The sequence below is a fragment of the Rutidosis leptorrhynchoides genome, chromosome 7 (genome assembly GCF_046630445.1).
Source record: "Rutidosis leptorrhynchoides isolate AG116_Rl617_1_P2 chromosome 7, CSIRO_AGI_Rlap_v1, whole genome shotgun sequence".
NCBI lineage: Eukaryota > Viridiplantae > Streptophyta > Magnoliopsida > Asterales > Asteraceae > Rutidosis > Rutidosis leptorrhynchoides.
The window spans coordinates 41,588,978-41,611,215 of record NC_092339.1 but is presented as its reverse complement, the minus strand read 5'-3'; the positions used below and the strand labels follow the sequence as shown (position 1 = coordinate 41,611,215).

Below are 22,238 nucleotides of genomic sequence, written 5' to 3'. Positions count from 1 at the left end.
GGACGCGTTACGGTCATTACGAGTTTATGGTTATGCCGTTTGGATTGACTAACGCACCAGCTGTGTTCATGGACCTCATGAACCTAGTGTGTGGGCCATATCTTGACAAGTTTGTCATTGTTTTCATCGATGACATACTTATTTACTCGAAGAATGATCAAGAGCACGAAGAACATTTGAGAAAAGTGCTAGAGTTGCTGAGAAAAGAAAAACTGTACGCTAAGTTTTCAAAGTGTGCATTTTGGTTGGAAGAAGTTCAATTCCTCGGTCACATAGTGAACAAAGAAGGTATTCAGGTGGATCCAGCAAAGACTGAAACCGTTAAAAAGTGGAAAACCCCGAAAACTCCGAAACACATACGCCAGTTTTTAGGACTAGCTAGTTACTACAGAAGGTTCATCCAAGACTTTTCCAGAATAGTAAAACCCTTAACTGCATTAACGCATAAAGGAAAGAAATTTGAATGGAAAGATGAACAAGAAAAAGCATTTCAATTGTTAAAGAAAAAGTTAACTACGACACCTATATTGTCATTACCTGAAGGGAATGATGATTTTGTGATATATTGTGACGCCTCAAAGCAAGGTATCGGTTGTGTATTAATGCAACGAACGAAAGTAATTGCTTATGCGTCTAGACAATTGAAGATTCACGAACAGAATTATATGACGCATGATTTGGAATTAGGCACGGTTATTTTTGCATTAAAGACTTGGAGGCACTACTTATATGGGGTCAAAAGTATTATATATACCGACCACAAAAGTCTTCAACACATATTTAATCAGAAACAATTGAACATGAGGCAGCGCAGGTGGATTGAATTGTTGAATGATTACGACTTTGAGATTCGTTACCATCCAGGGAAGGCAAATGTGGTAGCCGACGCCTTGAGCAGAAAGGACAGAGAACCCATTCGTGTAAAATCTATGAATATAATGATTCATACTAATCTTACTACTCAAATAAAGGAGGCGCAACAAGGAGTTTTAAAAGAGGGAAACTTAAAAGATGAAATACCCAAAGGATCGGAGAAGCATCTTAATATTCGAGAAGACGGAACCCGGTATAGGGCTGGAAGGATTTAGGTACCAAAATTTGGAGATATGAGAGAAATGGTACTTAAAGAAGCTCATAAAACCAGATACTCAATACATCCTGGAACGGGGAAGATGTACAAGGATCTCAAGAAACATTTTTGGTGGCCGGGTATGAAAGTCGATGTTGCTAAATACGTAGGGGAATGTTTGACGTGTTCTAAGGTCAAAGCGGAGCATCAGAAACCATCAGGTCTACTTCAACAACCCGAAATCCCGGAATGGAAATGGGAAAACATTACCATGGATTTCATCACTAAATTGCCAAGGACTGCACGTGGTTTTGATACTATTTGGGTAATAGTTGATCGTCTCACCAAATCAGCACACTTTCTGCCAATAAGAGAAGATGACAAGATGGAGAAGTTAGCACGACTGTATTTGAAGGAAGTCGTCTCCAGACATGGAATACCAATCTCTATTATCTCTGATAGGGATGGCAGATTTATTTCAAGATTCTGGCAGACATTACAGCAATCATTAGGAACTCGTCTAGACATGAGTACTGCCTATCATCCACAAACTGATGGGCAGAGCGAAAGGACGATACAAATGCTTGAAGAAATGCTACGAGCATGTGTTATTGATTTCGGAAACAGTTGGGATAGACATCTACCATTAGCAGAATTTTCCTACAACAACAGCTACCATTCAAGCATTGAGATGGCACCGTTTGAAGCACTTTATGGTAGAAAGTGTAGGTCTCCGATTTGTTGGAGTGAAGTGGGGGATAGACAGATTACGGGTCCGGAGATAATACAGGAAACTACCGAGAAGATCATCCAAATTCAACAACGGTTGAAAACCTCCCAAAGTCGACAAAAGAGCTACGCTGACACTAAAAGAAAAGATATAGAATTTGAAATTGGAGAGATGGTCATGCTTAAGGTTGCACCTTGGAAAGGCGTTGTTCGATTTGGTAAACAAAATAAATTAAATCCAAGGTATATAGGACCATTCAAGATTATTGATCGTGTCGGACCAGTAGCTTACCGACTTGAATTACCACAACAACTCGCGACTGTACATAACACTTTCCACGTCTCAAATTTGAAGAAATGTTTTGCTAAAGAAGATCTCACTATTCCGTTAGACGAAATCCAAATCAATGAAAAACTTCAATTCGTCGAAGAACCCGTAGAAATAATGGATCGTGAGGTTAAAAGACTTAAGCAAAACAAGATACCAATTGTTAAAGTTCGATGGAATGCTCGTAGAGGACTCGAGTTCACCTGGGAATGAGAAGATCAGATGAAGAAGAAATACCCGCACTTATTTCCAGAAGATACGTCAACACCTCCAACTGCTTAAAATTTCGGGACGAAATTTATTTAACGGGTAGGTACTGTAGTGACCCGAACTTTTCCATGTATATATATATTAAATGAAATTGATATTTACATGATTAAGTGTTTTCAACATGTTAAGCAATCAAACTTGTTAAGACTTGATTAATTGAAATAGGTTTCATATAGACAATTGACCACCCAAGTTGACTGGTGATTCACGAACGTTAAAACTTGTAAAAACTATATGATGACATATATATGATTATATATATAGTTAACATGATATTATGATAAGTAAGTATCTCATTAGGTATTTTAACTATGAGTTATATACATAAAAATTGAGTTTATTGATTTAAGAAACTCGAAACGATATATATAACGATTATCGTTATAACAACGTCTTACTAAATACATATGAATCATATTAAGATATTGATACACTATGTTTAATCATGATAAATGATAAGTAAACATGTCATTATGTATATTAACAATGAACTACATATGTAAAAACAAGACTACTAACTTAAGGATTTCGAAACGAGACATATATGTAACGATTATCGTTGTAACGACATTTAAATGTGTATATATCATATTAAGATATATTAATATATCATAATATCATGATAATATAATAATTTAACATCTCATTAGATATAATAAACATTGGGTTAACAACATTTAACAAGATCGTTAACTTAAAGGTTTCAAATCAACATTTACATGTAACGACTAACGATGACTTAACGACTCAGTTAAAATGTATATACATGTAGTGTTTTAATATGTATTCATACACTTTTGAAAGACTTCAAGACACTTATCAAAATACTTCTACTTAACAAAAATGCTTACAATTACATCCTCGTTCAGTTTCATCAACAATTCTACTCGTATGCACCCGTATTCGTACTCGTACAATACACAGCTTTTAGATGTATGTACTATTGGTATATACACTCCAATGATCAGCTATTAGCAGCCCATGTGAGTCACCTAACACATGTGGGAACCATCATTTGGCAACTAGCATGAAATATCTCATAAAATTACAAAAATATTAGTAATCATTCATGACTTATTTACATGAAAACAAAATTACATATCCTTTATATCTAATCCATATACCAACGACCAAAAACACCTACAAAACTTTCATTCTTCAATTATCTTCATCTAATTGATCTCTCTCAAGTTCCGTCTTCAAGTTCTAAGTGTTCTTCATAAATTCTACAAGTTCTAGTTTCATAAAATCAAGAATACTTCCAAGTTTACTAGCTCACTTCCAATCTTGTAAAGTGATCATCCAACCTCAAGAAATCCTTATTTTTTACAGTAATATATCATTCCAAATCAAGGTAATACTCATATACAAACTTTAATTCAATTCCTGTAACTATAACTATCTTAATTCGAGTGATAATCTTACTTGAACTTGTTTTCGTGTCATGATTCTACTTCAAGAACTTTCAAGCCATCCAAGATCCTTTGAAGCTAGATCATTTCTTGTCACTTCCAGTAGGTTTACCTACTAAACTTGAGGTAGTAATGATGTTCATAACATCATTCGATTCATACATATAAAACTATCTTATTCGAAGTTTTGAACATGTAATCACTAGAACATAGTTTAGTTAATTCTAAACTTGTTCGCAAACAAAAGTTAATCCTTATAACTTGACTTTTAAAATCAACTAAACACATGTTATATATCTATATGATATGCTAACTTAATGATTTAAAATCAGAAAACACGAAAAACACCGTAAAACCGAATATACGCCGTCGTAGTAACACCGCGGGCTGTTTTGGGTTAGTTAATTAAAAACTATGATAAACTTTGATTTAAAAGTTGTTCTTCTGGGAAAATGATTTTTCTTATGAACATGAAACTATATCCAAAAATCATGGTTAAACTCAAAGTGGAAGTATATTTTTCAAAATGGTCATCAAGACGTCGTTCTTTCGACTGAAATGACCACTTCTTACAAAAACGACTTGTAACTTATATTTCTGACTATAAACCTATACTTTTTCTGTTTAGATTCATAAAATAGAGTTCAATATGAAACCATAGCAATTTGATTCACTCAAATCGGATTTAAAACGAAGAAGTTATGGGTAAAACAAGATTGGATATTTTTTGATTGTTGTAGCTACGAGAAATATTGTAACAATTCTATACAAATCATATCCTAGCTAACTTATATTGTATTATACATGTATTCTAATGTAATCTTGGGATACCATAGACACGTATGCAAATGTTTTGACATATCATATCGACCCATGTATATATATTATTTGGAACAACCATAGACACTCTATATGCAGTAATGTTGGAGTTAGCTATACAGGGTTGAGGTTGATTCCAAAAATATATATACTTTGAGTTGTGATCTAGCCTGAGACGTGTATACACTGGGTCGTGGATTGATTCAAGATAATATATATCGATTTATTTCTGTACATCTAATTGTGGACAACTAGTTGTAGGTTACTAACGAGGACAGCTGACTTAATAAACTTAAAACATTAAAATGTATTAAAAATTGTGTAAATATATTTTAAACATACTTTGATATATATGTACATATTTGTTATAGGTTCGTGAATCGACCAGTGGCCAAGTCTTACTTCCCGACGAAGTAAAAATCTGTGAAAGTGAGTTATAGTCTCACTTTTAAAATCTAATATTTTGGGATGAGAATACATGCAGTTTTATAAATGTTTTACGAAATAGACACAAGTAAATGAAACTACATTATATGGGTGAATGATTGAAGCCGAATATGCCCCTTTTGCTTGGTAACCTAAGAATTAGTAAACCGATCTACTAATTGACGCGAATCCTAAAGATAGATCTATTGGGCCTACGAACCCCATCCAAAGTACCGGATGCTTTAGTACTTCGATGTTGTTTTATCATGTCCGAAGGATTTCCCGGAATGATAGGGAATATTCTTATATGCATCTTGTTAATGTCGGTTACCAGGTGTTCACCATATGAATGAATTTTATCTCTATGTATGGGATGTATATTGAAATATGAAATCTTGTGGTCTATTATTATGATTTGATAATATATAGGTTAAACCTATAACTCACCAACATTTTTGTTGACGTTTTAAGCATGTTTATTCTCAGGTGATTATTAAGAGCTTCCGCTGTTGCATACTAAAATAAGGACAAGATTTGGAGTCCATACTTGTATGATATTATGTAAAAACTGCATTCAAGAAATTTATTTTTGATGTAATATATTCTTATTGTAAACCATTATGTAATGGTCGTGTGTAAACGGTATATTTTAGATTATCATTATTTGATAATATATGTAATGCTTTTTAAACCTTTATCGATAAAATAAAGGTTATAGTTGTTTTAAAAATGAATGCAGTCTTTGAAAAACGTCTCATATAGAGGGCAAAACCTCGCGACGAAATCAATTAATATGGAACGTTTATAATCAATATGAACGGGACATTTCAAATGTGACCCATTTGCAGCATTAACCCACACACTACGTCAAGATTACACTAAATCACCAATATCAATCAATTTTGGTCTTAATACATTTATTAACACGAGGTTTGTGCATTTTCATACTCATTAGGCAACTTAGGTCAACCAAGATTCATTTGACTCATTTCAAAGTCAACACACCCATTTGGGTTATCCACCACCCAAATAACACCCATTCACTTTGACACAAAGTGTGCTAGTGATTTACTACCCTTTTAAGACCCATAAACCCAAATCATCACCTCAAAACCCTAGGTTAGTCATTATTGGGTTCTCTTGACCCAATCTCACCGAAAAACCCCAAATCACCAACAAATGGATTTTATGTTTACTACTAACTCAAACCCTAACCCTCAAACAATTCAAAGTAAGGAGAATCAAGATTAGGACATACCACCACAATCAAAATGTAGCTAATAACGAGGTGAACAACTTTAATTCTCGCACTTTGACCCGAATCAAGCTTCTTCCTCCTTGATTTGAGCTTTCTCTCTCAATGAGTTTTTCTCTCTAAAAGTGGATGAGAGTGTTTGTGTAGGTGAAAGATGAGATGAAAAGTGAGATCTAGATCTGATCCAAGGCTTATATACAATCATATGTGAAAAGACCAAAGTGCCCTTCATAATACAATTTAATTAAAAGACCCATTCTTTTCCCCGTCCAGGAGCGGCGCTCCTGAACATAGGAGCGGTGCTCCTAGTGCCTTCTCAAAATATTTTTGGGTTGTTACAGTCCGAATAGTGGTCAGTTTAACAATCGGGCTGAAAGTCTCATCACAATCAATACCAACCTGATGGCTGCGTCCGTTACCTACGAAACGAGCCTTATATCTGCTTAAGGTACCATCGACATAAAAGATTATACGTGTGTAATAAATAAAGAACATAAGGATTATACATTTACTTTTGTTACAATCTATATTTAATTTTCAAAATCATCGTTAAATTAATTTAATATTTTATTGAATATTCATTGACCTAATCCATTAGATATAGATATGGATGGATAAAATAAAATAGAATGGATATAAATAAACAAAAACTAATAGACATGAATGTGAATATGACATCACCACCCAATCGATATCCAATACATTATAAATAGTAATCTCAACCAAAGAGGCAGCTAGACAAAATACACACTTATGAGTATTATCTATATATATTAATTATGATGACATCATCATGAGCACTATTCACCATGGTAAACGTGTAATTACCTCAAACTTCTGGTTATATTGGTAATTAGGCATTTAAAAAAAAATAAAAAATTCTCCCCCTTCTTTCCAACTTTTTTTACTTTTTTTTTTTTTTATACATTTAATTAACCAACCGCTAACCGATCAAAACCATCGATCGTTAACCGCACGAGGCCACCCCGTAGCTTATACCCCCTCCGTCCCATATTAATAGTTTACAGACAAAAAACACACAGTTTAAGGAAGTGTCATAAAAGTACTGTACATTCTGTTTACTTTCCAGTTTTACTTTTACATTTTCTTTCTCCTTTAATCCTGTCTACATACATTAATGGCATAATAGAATTTAAGCTTCTTATTCTTCTCTATTTATAGAAGTGGACTATTAATTTGAGACATCTCAAAATAAAATACTGGACTATTAATATGTGACGGAAATACTAATTATGATTAGATAGACACTATTCACCATGACAAAAGTGTAGTTACCCCCAATTTCAAGGTATTTTGATAATTTAGTTTTTTCTCCAAATCTTTTTCCATTTTTACAACCTTTTTTTTACTTCTTTTCTCATTCTATTTTCAAACGTTCAATTAACAACCGCCAACTGATCCAAACCATCGATCGTTAATCATACGCCATCTCGCAGCGAAGCGCCGATTTTTCCCCCCTCCATTTATGTCTCGACTCTCTTCCTGATTTGGATTCGGGCATGCCCAAGAAAGAAAATACCGACCCGACTTCTTGACCCGGAAGGCCCGACCCGGAAGGCCCGTGAATGAGAGATTAAGCTGTTGACGTGAGAGAGTCATAATAATAGAGATAGAAAATATAGATACATACGCAAATTCTACTACAATAGTAAACACAGATCTGTTAGTCCGGCAGGTACCGGAGACATCCATAAATCCCAAATTGATTTCATTCTTCGCCGGAATTTTGAAAAGATGATGCCCGGAAATTACACTCCCATTGACAACCAAAATGTTTCTGGATCTGTTCCTGTAAGTCTAAATCCTTCTCCTATCATCTAATTCTTAAATTAATAACTTTTGAATACTAGATCTAAACCCTAATTTTACGTTTCTATCAATTTTTCAGGCTGTTTCAGATCCTCCAGGTCACGTCTCCGTTAAATTTAACGGTAATTATACACGTTACATCTAATATCTAATTATAGTTAATATTATTATTGCTTATAATTGTGATTTTTGTTCGTTTTAGTTGAATTGTTTTGTAACATATGTATGTATGTATTTTGGTTGGTGCAGATACAACACTTCAAACATTTCCTCCTTCTGGAGCTCAAGGAAAGATTGCAGGCGGTGCCGGACCGCCTCGTGATGCTGATGGTGTGTTTCTATTAAGTTTTGAAGTAGCTGAATTTTGTTTTTAAATTTATTAGTGCAATGTGGTAGTGTTAATTGGCTTCTGGCTATTTAGGTTTGAGATATTTTGATATGCAAGGATGTATTAGAATCTGGTAATACAATCGGATGCACATAATGAACAATAATTGAAAATTGTATGTGAATATACAATGTTTAATCAATGCCGTAACAATTACCCGTAGATAGGAACTAAGAATACTTCAAACTTTATCTGGTTAGTTTAAGGATAATGCATAGGTTTATGTTATAAGATTCTTAAGTGCAACTTAATGGAATGAAAGGTTTAGAATCCATGGTGAACTCGTATGTGACTGGAGTTCGGGAGGAAGATGGGTAGTGAGGATAGTACTGGATGTTGAGTATGAACATGTTTGGGTTTTGGAGAAATATAGAAACCTTCTTATGTGCTGCAGAATCCAGTAGGTTAGGGAAGGCGTATCCTACATTGTGCCGGTTTGCTTTTCCCTCTTTATTAAAATTGACAATCAAGGGAAGAACTTTATTCATGGTAATTAGGGACTTCACACGTGCTGGGAGGAGGTGTTTGGTTATTATCTTTCCCTTTTTAAGCTGGGTTAAAGCTAAGAATAGGTCATATACTTTCATTTTTGTTCCGATGTCGGCTATATACTAAAAAAAATACTAGTGTAGGCTATGAACTTGTTTATGTGTCATTACCTGCATATATATAAAGGTTTGACCTCATAAATGAAGTATACATTAAGCATGTTAACAGCGTTAATTTTTTCCGTTAAAATAGAGTCATGGACATTTTTGTCTTTTTATTTTTCTCATCCTTTTCATTTAATTGATATTTGTCACCTTCAATTTAGCCATCTTCATCTTCATCACCAAAAACTATAAACACTAATCTTAAATGATTTGACTTAACGGACTTTTTTAATGTCCGTTAGTCTCAGGAACTGCACATGCAAAATGAGCAAACCACGTGTATTCTTTTCGGTTAAAAATGACATATAATTAGTGTAGCCGGTCTATCAGATAACCGGTACATTTTGTTTACATTAACACACATTTTCAAAGTTTATGACCTACAATGGTATTTTTGGGGTATATAGCTTTAACCCTTTTAAGATACTTAGTCGACAAAAAGTCACAAATGGGTGTGCAGAGGGTAATATCATGGGCTTTAGTATGTTTCCTTGAAGTTTGAGGTTAATATCATGGCTTTAGTGTGTTCCCTTAAAGTTTAGGGTAATATCATGACTTTTTTTTTTTATTATCTTTTTCTCCGTGAAGACATAAATTGACCTATATACACAGATACATTCTCAAAGCCTGTACCTGGTTCATCAAAATCAGAGCAAAGTGGTGGTTGGTTTAAGATATTCACTATTGCTGCTTACCAGCCTTATTTTGATGTCGACACATCTGATGTTCTTGAAAGAATTAAAGATTCTCTCTTTCCGTTCGGAGGGACCTTCAACGAGAAGACTGCTAACAAACCAGATTTGTAAGTTCATAATCTACAGGTTATTTGTTAGTTCATAATACTGACTATCCCTTAATGAAAATATCATGTTATCAAATAAGCATGAAAACATGTGGTTGGACATTATTAAACTTTGCATCTTTCTATGCTTCGTTATGTCTTATTTTGCAATGTAGATGTAGATTGATCATTATTTCCAATTACTTAATATTATTAGGTATGGACCTTTCTGGATATGCACTACCTTGATATTTGTGGCTGCTTCGATTGGTACATTTGCTACATATTTGGCTCATAAGTTACAGCATAAAGAATGGAACTATGATATTAATCTGGTGACTTGGTCTGCTGGTGTGTTCTACGGCTACGTCCTTATTGTCCCTCTATGTTTATACGTAATTCTCAAGTACTTCTCTGCACCCTCAACCCTTGTCCAGCTGTTCTGTCTATACGGATATTCCCTGTTTATCTTCATTCCAGCTATGGTAAGTTTTTTTTTTTTTTTTTTTTCCCTTCAAGTTTCTTTATATCTTCTGAGTGCAAAAATTTGGATGATGTCTACACATGTATGTCTACCAAGGTTGAAAAAGACGTGAAATGGGGTCGAGACTGTCGGGACCTTAAAACGTCGAGACGGGGTCGCGACGGACGTTGACTAATATTAACTTTTATATATATAAATATCAATATATATACACATATTTTAAAGCCAAAAAACCTTTGTTGAGCAGTTTGTACCTATAATCACTATTATCATTATCATTAATAATAATACAAACATGTAACACTAAACAAAACTATGTCAATTTTGATCGATTTGACTGATTTTTGACCGATTTTAACCGAATTTCTGACTTTTGACCGGCGGTGACCCGACCATTCTTGCATTTGACCCGACTATTGACCGTTGACCGACTTATTAGACGACAGGACGGGGTCGAGACGGGCTGGTAACCAAAACGTCGTAACGGGCGTCGCAACGGACGTCGTTTACTACACTGATATTTACGGTGTGTTCGGATGTGTTTTTTAACTAGAGGGGGAAATTTTGACACAATTTACTTATGAATACCCCTAGAGGTCAAATGGGTATACGTGAAAAATAATGTTGAAGAGGAAGCATGTTAAACTGGACTAGAATATCCGAGAAATGTATTTTTAACACATAAAACCTCTCAAATTGCTTTATTTGAAAAATCTAGATTATTATTGTGTTTAACTCATTATTTAACAAGTATCAATAGATGGACAAAAAATGTTTTTGGGTCTAGACAGCCCATTTTAACCTGCATTGTTGGCCACACTGAGTCACTGACCCATTTGCTGGTAAGCAGTTGCCATAAGAAACTGATTATTGAGAGGTAAATGTAAAATGTTAAACCATCTATAGTTTAGTGAAAGATTTAATTAGCGTTGCAATAGCACTTTAAAAGCAAACATTCAAAAATCATACGGTGTGCATCAATTGAACTTTAGCTACACTCTTAAAAACTTGTGGCTTGATATACTTTATGTTTGGTTAAATGCAGTGCCTATCTATTATTCCAGTGGAGATATTTAGATGGGTGATAACAGGTGTGGCTGGGGTCATGTCGGCGTTGTTTGTAGCACAAAATTTACGGAACCACATAGTGACGGCTGGTGAAAGGTGGTTCCTGATTGTGGCTGGAATTTTCTTGTTGCAGTTGGCTCTTTCAATTGTACTTAAGCTCTATTTATTTAATATCAGTGTTTAATGTTTCTTTTATTCTAACAGAAGAATCAAATATTGGGGGGGGGGGGGGGGGGAATATCTTAGAGTAAATGGGCTTTGTGAACTTAGGAAAATGTTGTTTAACTATTTGAATGTATTCATGCACAACAAACATATCCTTTTCTTTTTTATTAACTCAATTTTTGATAATATACATATGAAACAAGGCAATAATTTGATGATGATATGCTATTCTGCAATCTCATTTATACTATCTACATCTTTGTCTTTTGTTATATTAAGATTTGCAAAAACAATGACATTTACAAGTCAATACTAATTCATAAAATCTCAAAGATAATATACACAAAAGCCCTTCCTTTTTTTGAACAGTAGTTAGGAGTCACTGACACAGGGGTACGAACGTGTTGTCGCAACTCACCTACCCGATCATTCGTATCATCTACAGTCCTACCGCCTATCGGGAGAAATCCTCACGATAAACCCGTAAGGGCATCGCGTGTGGTAAAACCTTCTCGAGTGAGGCTCGAAGGCATAGACGTCCGAGGCCCATGAAATGAGTGGGTAATCACAAAGGATATATTTTTTGCAACTCATGGGGGTCGAATCTTTTACCTCCCTTATGTAATTATGTTCACCACCAATATGCCAACACCTTACCCTTTGTGTCAATTGAGTCTCCAAACTTCTATTTGGTCGTTTTAACATGTATACCATCTTTGCTTTGTTCAAAATCTTGGTACTTTTAAGTTTCTTCCATATGTTAGACCAATATTTTTCTAATCCTCGATTTACGCAGCTTATCGGATTTATCTGTGACTGTTTTTGATCATTTTCCTGAACACTCAAAAGTATGCTACTAGTTCAGGGCCTCTACCATTAGGCTGTCTTGAGACTATCGAGGGCGACTCATATATCTTCATCAATGGTGTGTGTGTGATAATCGTCAGTCCAAAAAGAATAGAAATTGTTAAATTTAAAATGACACATCATGGAGCTTTTCGAATTGTCAAGAACTTAATCAAAAGATCATAAATTCCTTGTTACAATTCAATCTTGTTTATATTTAATTTATCACCCTTGATTGATTAGTAGAAATAACATGTCCTTTCCTTTGGTAAGATATCCCAACAAGATCCGGTCGGCCTCAGATCAAGCTAGAAATACAAAATCTCATGTACTGAAACAGGTTAGAGTACATATTATATATGCTATGTAACTGATACATAATTGTAGCAATCAAACATAAAATCTAATGGTAGAAGTTTTGTACTGGCTGGTGGTTTTAGATTTTCCTGAATAAAACACTAGTAGACTTAAGATTCATTCATACTTATTGTTAGTGTTAATTAATAACAACAAATGTAACTGATAAAAATTAAACATTAGTGACTATATATATATATATATATATATATATATATATATATATATATATATATATATATATATATATATATATATATATATATATATATAGTGGTAGGATCAAGAGGGAAGTAACCAATCGGGGGAAGCGGGGGAAGCAAATTTTTTTTTTTCTTTTTCGTTTTTTGAAAAAACTTTGTTCACGAACATTATAGATGGGATGAAAATATGAACATTTAGTAGAGACACTTTGTGATAAATGTTTTTATTTTGGCGGGAAAACGCTCGAAGAAATAATATATAACAATTATCGTGTTTTTCAAGCGTATGTTGAGGTTTTAGCTATTGGGGTTTAGATATTAGGATTTATAGGGTTTAGATATTAGGGTTTAGAAATTTAGGGTTTAGGGTTTAGATTTAGGGTTTAGATTTAGGATTTAAATTGAGTTTTTAACACGAACGGTTTAGAGTTTAGGGTTTAGGGTTTAGGGTTTAGGGTTTGGTGTTTTGTATTTATGGAATAAACCCAAAACCCTAAACTCTAAATCGGGCTAAATTTTACTTCACAAAACATGAAAAAAAAAAAAAAACGTTCATATTCTTCACGAACAATATTATCTTGAATGTTATTTTTGTCGATCGTTTTTCCGCCTAAATAATAACATTCATCACGAAGTGTCTCTTCTAAATGTTCATATTTTCGTGTGATTTTGATGCCGGAAAAAAAAATTCCAAAAAAACGAAGAAAAAAAAATTGCTTCCCCCCGCTTCCCCCGATTGGTTACTTCCCCATTGATCCTGCCCCTATATATATATATATATATATATATATATATATATATATATATATATATATATATATATATATATATATATATATATATATATATATAGGGGCAGGATCAATGGAGAAGTAACCAATCGGGGGGAAGCAAATTTTTTTTTTTTTCGTTTTTTTTGGAATTTTTTTTTCCCGGCATCAAGATCACACGAAATATGAACATTTAGAAGAGACACTTCGTGATGAATGTTATTATTTAGGCGGGAAAACGATCGACAAAAATAACATTCAAGATAATATTGTTCGTGAAGAATATGAACGTTTTTTTCTTCTTCATGTTTTGTGAAGTAAAATTTAGCCCGATTTAGAGTTTAGGGTTTAGGGTTTGGTGTTTTGGGTTTATTCCATAAACCCAAAACACCAAACCCTAAACCCTAAATTCTAAACCGTTCGTGTTAAAAACTCAATCTAAATCCTAAATCTAAACCCTAAACCCTAAATTTCTAAACCCTAATATCTAAACCCTATAAACCCTAATATCTAAACCCTAATATGTAAACCCCAATAGCTAAAACCTCAACATACGCTCGAAAAACACGATAATTGTTATATATTACTTCTTCGAGCGTTTTCCCGCCAAAATAAAAACATTTATCACAAAGTGTCTCTACTAAATGTTCATATTTTCATCCCATCTATAATGTTCGTGAACAAAGTTTTTTCAAAAAACGAAAAAAAAAAAATTTTTGCTTCCCTCCGATTGGTTACTTCCCTCTTGATCCTACCCCTATATATATATATATATATATATATATATATATATATATATATATATATATATATATATATATATAGGGTTTGGTTATCCTAAAAAGTTGTTTAAAATACAAAAGGTACAAAGTTATATTAGCCGTTGGATCAAACATATTTAAAAAGTGTTTTATTGTAATTTAATTCAAATGTAAATATTAATCAAGGGCATAACAGTCTTTACGATTATTTTTTTAAAGTTTCAACTTTTTTATGTGGACTCAACGAATGGGTTAATAAATTAGATTCATCTGCATCTCTAGCATTTCAACTTTATTAAAGTCATAAACATGTTTTACGATTAATAGATGATAGACAATATTCAGAAAAAATGATACAGAATATTTTTGAAAAAAATTATTTGTAAAACTCATGTACATGCTCTACATTCAAATAATACGTTGTATGCATCACTAATAGTGGAACAAACATTAACGATGAAAAATCTATCTTCTCCTATTAATCTATAACTTTATATTAATCTATAACTTTAGAAAATGATACACAATTCATACAATTTGATAAGCGTGATGTAGAAAGTTGATACAATGATGCATATGCATTGGTTATCTTTTATTTGCTTGAGATAAAACTCAAAAGAAAATTAAATCACTACTTATTTACTATAAATTGTTAAATACATAGTGTACATATTATCCACAAAATAATTGATGTATACATGTACTCGTATATAATTTGATACAACAACTATAAAAAAATAAATGCATTTCGTACACATTATTAAATTCAGGTAAACTTGTATTAAATTTTTTTGATATATTAGACATGGAAATATTAATATTAATATTATGAGTAATATGCATTTATTCATGGTTCTTATGAGCAGTTATGATATTTAATAGTTAAATATAAACAATCCAATAATCATGGAAGAAGTTGCTAAATTTTAGTCCACATCCCACGTCTCAGTTGTTTTAGTTAAATAGAAAATAAAAATAAATGAATAATCAATTTTTACCAAAGTACCCTTTATCATATGGAACATATCCTCATTTCTAGTGTACACTTGTCAATAAATGAGTGCTATCCTACCCTAATGTATTTTAAGGTTCAATGTATATGAACCAATGCCTATATATATATATATATATATATTAAATTTTTTGGCGAAATAACGAATACTCATATAGAAAAGAGGTCGTTTTCTAAAGGAAAACGTCCTCAACAGGGATACAAAGGACGTGGGAAAAACAAGGAAGCTCACATCTAAAAAGAAACAATCGAAACCAAAACTATCTATAAACGAGCTTTCCTAACATCTCGAAAAAACTACAAACAAACTAGTCAAACAAAAACCGAGAATAACATTAAAAAACAAGGAACGAAACCAAGCGTAGAACATAAGACGGACCACAACAATCAACCTCGAGGACCCGCCCTTTTCAATTTTCCGTTAACCGCCTCTTTTAAATGAACTTATGTTATTTGATAGTTTAGGCAAGTATGGTTCAAAGCCTAGGAAAATGATGGATAGCACTAATAAATGGAGCTAAAACCGTACATTTGTGTAATCAAATCAATGAGCAAAATGAGAGAAACATGTTAGGCCATGTGTTAGGTGTTGAATAAATTAAATTAGTTCTTGTAATTTTAGGTCCACCGCAAAATTAGTTTGCCTCTTTTGTACTATTTTTCAATATTAGATGGCTTATTTGATAAAGTAAAAAATAATTGATTAAGGCGTCGAGATTAAAGAATTGAGGATTTTATCAAAGATATCCGAGTTCGTCGTCCTTGCATCGTGAGTTCTTGTGTCTTTGTTGGTATAGAGTTTGGTGTCTTTGTTAGTTTTGTTTTTAGCGTTGGTTTCTTTCCGGTTTGTAGTTATTCCCAATAGCTTCGGTTTTGGTTCGGTATGTTAAATTTGAAGCTCGATAGTTTGTAAGTTAGCCGCTCTCTAAGTATGAGTCTCATCGGGATTATCTCGTTGTATCCTTGTTGAAGACGTTTTCTTTTCGAAAACGTTTTTCGTTTTTATGCAAGTTTTCGTTATTTTTACCAAAAAAGGTACAAAATAAATGTTAGGACCTAATCATTTCACAATAGTCTACTCATCCAGGTGATGATATTCTCACAAGAAGATTCATGTTCAAACTTCATTAAACCATTTGTAGTGGTGTGTGGTGTTGGTTGTTTTTTGCACTTTTATGATGATTATTATGATGTGTTGGTTTTTGATGTGGAGTATTGGTGGTGTTGGTTTTGGTGTGGATTAGGAGTATTGTGATGATGTGTTAAAATATAATTGGGTAAATATTAAAAGGGGATAAAAATAATATCTTTAATTTAATAAAGAATGAAAAAATCAAACCAACATCCGTTCGTTTTGGTGTTGGTATCCAACCAACTCAAACTAAACGCCTGAAAACAAAACCTAATACTTGACAAAGTTGGCGTTGGATTTTTGCCACCTCACCTCTAACTCTCGTTGCATATACCCGATACAAGAGGTCTTAGTAATATATTTTGGAGTACCCAAAGAAAGGATAGAAAAGGTCGGAAACGGTCATTAGATAACCCACTAAGACCGTATACATTTAAGTAAAAATACTCGTAATCCATCAATTTTCTACTATGAATGCGTACTTAAGAGATTTTTTTAAGGCTTGGTTGGCCATTAAATATTTTCACTAAAAATAACTGAAGTACTGAACAGCCATACACAGTCATATTATTGTCAGTGGCGGAAATAGCATGGGGCAAGGGGGGGGCAGATGCCCCCAGTCGATTTGCAATTTTTAGTGTAAAAATTTTGAGTTTTTCGATTTTGCCCCCGGCGGAAAAAAATTTTTGCCCCTAAGCCACCATATTTTGCCCCAAAACCTTCATATTTTGCCCAAAAACCTCCACATATTGCTCAAAAATCACCATATTTTCCCCCAAAACCTCTATATTTTACCAAAAACAAATTGATACGCTTTAAAAAAAAATTCGCCCCGGGTGAAAAAAATTCCTGTTTTCGCCACTGATTATTGTTCTCCATATATGAAAAAAAAAAAAAAAAAAAAGATTTAACATCATAATAACACACAAACCAGTATTACAATACAGACATTATGAAATTTAGATTTTAAATGTGCATACAAAATCTCCTTGTTCTACTCATTCCTACTCTACAACTATTTGTTTAAAACGAGGGAAATACAGCATCAGAATGTATAATAGTGTCCGGAGATATATATAATAATAATGCAAATAAAATGTAAAGCTTCTTAGACAGATCAGATCAGATGAATAAAATCACGACAAATAGTTACCATTCAGTGATGGAGAGAATTACGAACACGCGTGAAGATTGATTTACGCGATAGCAGGCATGTCCTTAAGCCACGCATCCAATGGCTTACCGATCGAGTAAACAATGAAACCAATCTCCCTTAGTTTTTCGCTGTCAACAACGTTTCTTCCATCAAAGATAAAAGCAGGTTTCTGCATGTTGTCGTAAATCTTCTGAAAATCTAGGGTTTTAAACTCATTCCATTCGGTTAAGATACAAACAGCATGTGCATCTTTAGTGGCTGCATATGCGTCCCAAGCAACGCTCACCAGCTTCACAGTTGTAGGGCTCATTGGCTGAAGGTGAAGTGGGTGGTCCCAGTCAAATTTGTTCATCGAAAGGTCTCTTTGGATCTGGTCTTCGGTGACTTGTGGATCATAGATGCTCAAACGGGCCTTATCACCTAACAGACCCTTGCAAACGTCAATGGCCGGGGTTTCACGAGTATCACCAGTGTCTTTCTTGAACGCAAATCCAAGAATGGCAACCTTTTTGTTTGCAACAGTGTTGAACATAGAAGCTACAACACGGTTAACAAAACGCGATTTTTGGTAGTCATTGATCTTGATGACTTGTCTCCAGTATTCGGCTACTTCAGGTAAGCCATTGCACTCACAAATGTAAACCAAGTTCAAAATGTCCTTCTGGAAGCAAGAACCACCGAATCCCACACTCGAATTCAAGAACTTTGAACCGATTCTAGTATCCTTCCCAACTGCATACGAAACCTCACTAACATTTGCACCAGTTGCCTCACATAATGCTGACATGGCGTTAACAGAAGAGATTCTTTGTGCCAAGAAGGCATTAGCAGCAAGCTTTGACAGCTCAGCGGACCATAAATTGGTAGTGATGATGTTTTCTTCAGCGACCCAATGAGCATAAACAGCCTTCAATGTTTGGATTGCTTTTTGGCCTTCTGGTGTTTCTCGACCCCCGATAAGAACTCGATCAGGCTTGAAAAGATCTTCGATAGCAGTTCCTTCAGCAAGAAATTCGGGATTCGAAAGAATCTGGAAATTGATTCCGTTGCTGTTATGAGTCAAAATCTTTTCGATCGCCTCTGCAGTTTTGACAGGGACGGTTGACTTTTCAACTACAATTTTGTCTGACTTTGACACATCAGCAATCATACGAGCAGCACTTTCCCAGTAAGTCAGATCTGCAGCTTTTCCAGCACCGAGACCTCGAGTCTTGGTTGGGGTATTGACGGATACGAAAACGATATCAGCCTCAAATACGTGTTTCTCCACATCTGTGCTGAAAAACAGGTTCCTTCCCCTGCACTGCTTCACAACGTCTTCAAGACCTGGTTCATAAATAGGGAGCTGGTCACTGTTCCAGGCCGTGATACGAGGCACAGAAATATCAACAACTGCCACTTCAATATCAGGACACTTGAGTGCTATGACAGCCATAGTAGGACCTCCGACGTATCCAGCTCCAATGCAACAGATCTTCACCATTTTATCCTGTTCCAATTAATCATGAATTCGGTAAGAATCAGTAGTGAATAAGCATAAACACAAAAACTCCATTTATACATACTTAACTCTAAACTATTAGTTCTGCATTAATACCCCTTCCCATATCCTCCCTCCGTCCCATATTTACTGTCCGGTATTCTTTTTTGGAGCGTCTCAAATTATTTGTCCATTTCGATAATTTGAAATAAAGTTCATTTATACCCTAATGTATGTATGTAAGACAAAAAATAAGTAAAAAGGGGTAAAACTGTAAAGTACACAAATAGTACAGTATAATGTAATGATGATATTTCTAAAACTGTATAATGTAATGATGATATTTCTAAAACTAAGTGTTTTTTTGGTCCGGTGACAATTAAATTGTGACGGATGGAGTAGAAAGTATCTTAATTGCATTTAAAAATACCAGATCCAATGATGATACAATTGTACTAGATCCTACCAGGTCTGCATTTATTATACCCTAACAAAAACTCTACTAATGATCACAAGTGTACACGAATTTAATAATTTAAAAATTGCATGTCATTTTAATTAGGTTACAATTTAGCATCGATATTGTTTGTCTAAAAGCTCAGCTGAATATAGTAAAGTATCTCACGATATTTAAGTCTTTAACTTAAATCTCAGATCTGATGCAAATTCAAACAGCTACTAAAAATATAATATCAATGTAACGGAATATAATTACACACATTGAGTAATTAACACACAAAGTACAGATCTAATGTATATACTTCCGATCAGTAACCGACAACACATAATTCAGTTAATTAACAGAACTAATTCAAATCAATTTCACACTGAAAAACATTTAAATAGATCTAATCATTCAGTTATAGATTAAGCTAAGAAACTAACAGATCGGATCATATATAGCATGAACAATGCGATTGAAAACTTATAACACTATCATTTTAAATCAGTTTAAAGGGAATTAATATTAAACGATACCTGTTTGATATGTAGCTGCTGTTACACCGGAGATATAGATACAAGGAGTGTATGTATGTATGTATGTATATAAGTGCGCGTTGATGTGAGAGAAATAGAAATGAGAGAGATCTGTAATTGTAATACGAAACAAAGAAAGCGGGGGACATGTTGTTTATAGTCAATAAAGTTACAAAAAGACCCCTGCTGTTGTATTTGTTACAATTATCTACCTTACGTTAAACCATTATTTCCATTTTAGGTTTTAAGCCTTTTTTTTTGTAGCAATTTTTTTTTTATGTTCCCTATAAAAGAAAGGAAGTGAATAGTAATGAAAAGGAATGAAATGGGATCTTTATAATTTAGAAGGAAATATTGTAAAAAAAAAATAGTTTAAAATCAACCGTTCTCTTTTTTTTTTTTCCTTTCTTCCGTACTAGAACCCTCAGGATCACACCAAAAAAAAAAAAAAAAATATATATATATATATATATATATATCATTTCGTTTCATTTTCATTTCTCTACAATATAGAGTTTGAATAAGTTTTGCAACTCACACAATCATAATCATAAATTAATTGACGAATACATACATTTGTCTTTTCTTAAGAATTGAACCTCCAACCTTACGATTAAAACAACCTTAAATTGTACATGTATCTTAAGAATATATACACTTCCTGAATGAATTTCCTTTATACTCAGATTTATAAAAACAATCACTTTGTGAATCTACTAGTTTTTGTATAATCAGTAAGTAAGAAGTTGTAGTTTGATATTTAAAAAAATTGTTGCGAATTCAAATATCATAAAATAGACAAATATCTATTTTGAAGTATATAAATGACCATATATAAATACATCGTGATAAATGATTGTCAGATTATTTTTTGTTTACACAAAGTCTAGTTAAATTGTATCATTGATATTTCTTTACATTTGTTATATCTTACATACATTCTGTCTTTGATCATATTAGTTAACTAACGCTGTTAGATAATGGTAATAAATTACAGAGACTGTTCTATATTTTAACCCTGAAAAGAAAATAGATTTATCAAAAATGATCGAAAATGAAGATGAAAGGGAATGGTCAAGAAGAAATATAGATGCATGTTCAACTAATCATATAAAGCAAAAATTATTATATACATTTAAAAAACTAGTAATTAGAAAAAAGTATGTATATAATTATGACTTGAGTCTTAAAAATTACTGTATATAACTTCAATAAGGTTACTCCCAATGTTGCCGTCCACATCTCCGCCCAAGCTTTAGTCCTCCTGGACACCAATGGCAGCAACTAGTCCAGGTAGGCGCCCAGGGTCTAGTCCTCCTTCTCGTCCATTATTTAGTCCTTTTGTGAAATTTTCGTGGACGGAGGAAGTAGTTTATATGTGTGGTACATTTTGTTTATTTAGTTGTAAATTTAGTTAATTAATTAATATAGTGGGTCCCAATTTATTGGAGGAAGTATGTCATGGTTGAGAATGTTTAGTCTTGGGTTTAATCCTGAGAAGGAAGTGGAAATAAAGTGCTGATGTGGCGCTGATGTGGTGCTGAGGACTAAGGTGGAGACACTCCTCCATTGGGAGTGCTCTAACATGTTTATTTTCCCAACATATAATTGATGCTTTAACTTGAAATGGAAGACTCGAAAGTCAAATTGCTTGGAGTTGAAAAAGCAACTTGGTCTAACTTGAGTAAAATACAAGTCTCAAACTAATATAAATGTTACTTTAAATTAGCTATTCTATAAAAATTAATATTAGATGAACATAATTGCTAAATCTATTTAACCATCCCGGTCTAGCCTGGGTGGCCACCCATGAAATCTCCCCTGTTTTCAGCAATGGTGCAGAGTTTTCCCTGATTTAATTTCCCA

The 22,238-nt window shown here is 33.5% G+C and overlaps 2 protein-coding genes across 2 annotated transcripts; one reads left to right on the top strand and one right to left on the bottom strand.

The window, feature by feature from the left end:
* The first annotated feature begins 8,053 nt into the window (after positions 1-8,053).
* On the top strand, positions 8,054-11,736 carry LOC139858001 (uncharacterized). Its single transcript, XM_071846856.1, has 6 exons — positions 8,054-8,120; positions 8,218-8,260; positions 8,388-8,468; positions 9,792-9,981; positions 10,178-10,445; positions 11,490-11,736. Exons 1-6 carry the CDS (start codon positions 8,064-8,066, stop codon positions 11,694-11,696), a joined length of 846 nt encoding a protein of 281 aa, XP_071702957.1. The 5' UTR covers positions 8,054-8,063; the 3' UTR covers positions 11,697-11,736.
* A 5,941-nt stretch (positions 11,737-17,677) lies between these two features.
* LOC139857019 (UDP-glucose 6-dehydrogenase 1-like) lies at positions 17,678-20,439 on the bottom strand. The gene is made up of 2 exons (XM_071845726.1): positions 20,373-20,439; positions 17,678-19,403 (listed from the first exon to the last, which is right to left on the bottom strand). Exon 2 carries the CDS (start codon positions 19,395-19,397, stop codon positions 17,955-17,957), a length of 1,443 nt encoding a protein of 480 aa, XP_071701827.1. The 5' UTR covers positions 19,398-19,403; positions 20,373-20,439; the 3' UTR covers positions 17,678-17,954.
* Between the last annotated feature and the right edge of the window lie 1,799 nt (positions 20,440-22,238).

Bases quoted from the DNA above. Each gene is read 5' to 3' on its own strand.
- LOC139858001 (XM_071846856.1), top strand. From the start codon at position 8,064: ATGATGCCCGGAAATTACACTCCCATTGACAACCAAAATGTTTCTGGA. The intron at 8,121-8,217 runs GTAAGTCTAAAT...TCAATTTTTCAG, and splicing joins ATGTTTCTGGATCTGTTCCT to GCTGTTTCAGATCCTCCAGG. The intron at 10,446-11,489 runs GTAAGTTTTTTT...GGTTAAATGCAG, and splicing joins TTATCTTCATTCCAGCTATG to TGCCTATCTATTATTCCAGT.
- LOC139857019 (XM_071845726.1), bottom strand. From the start codon at position 19,397: ATGGTGAAGATCTGTTGCATTGGAGCTGGATACGTCGGAGGTCCTACT.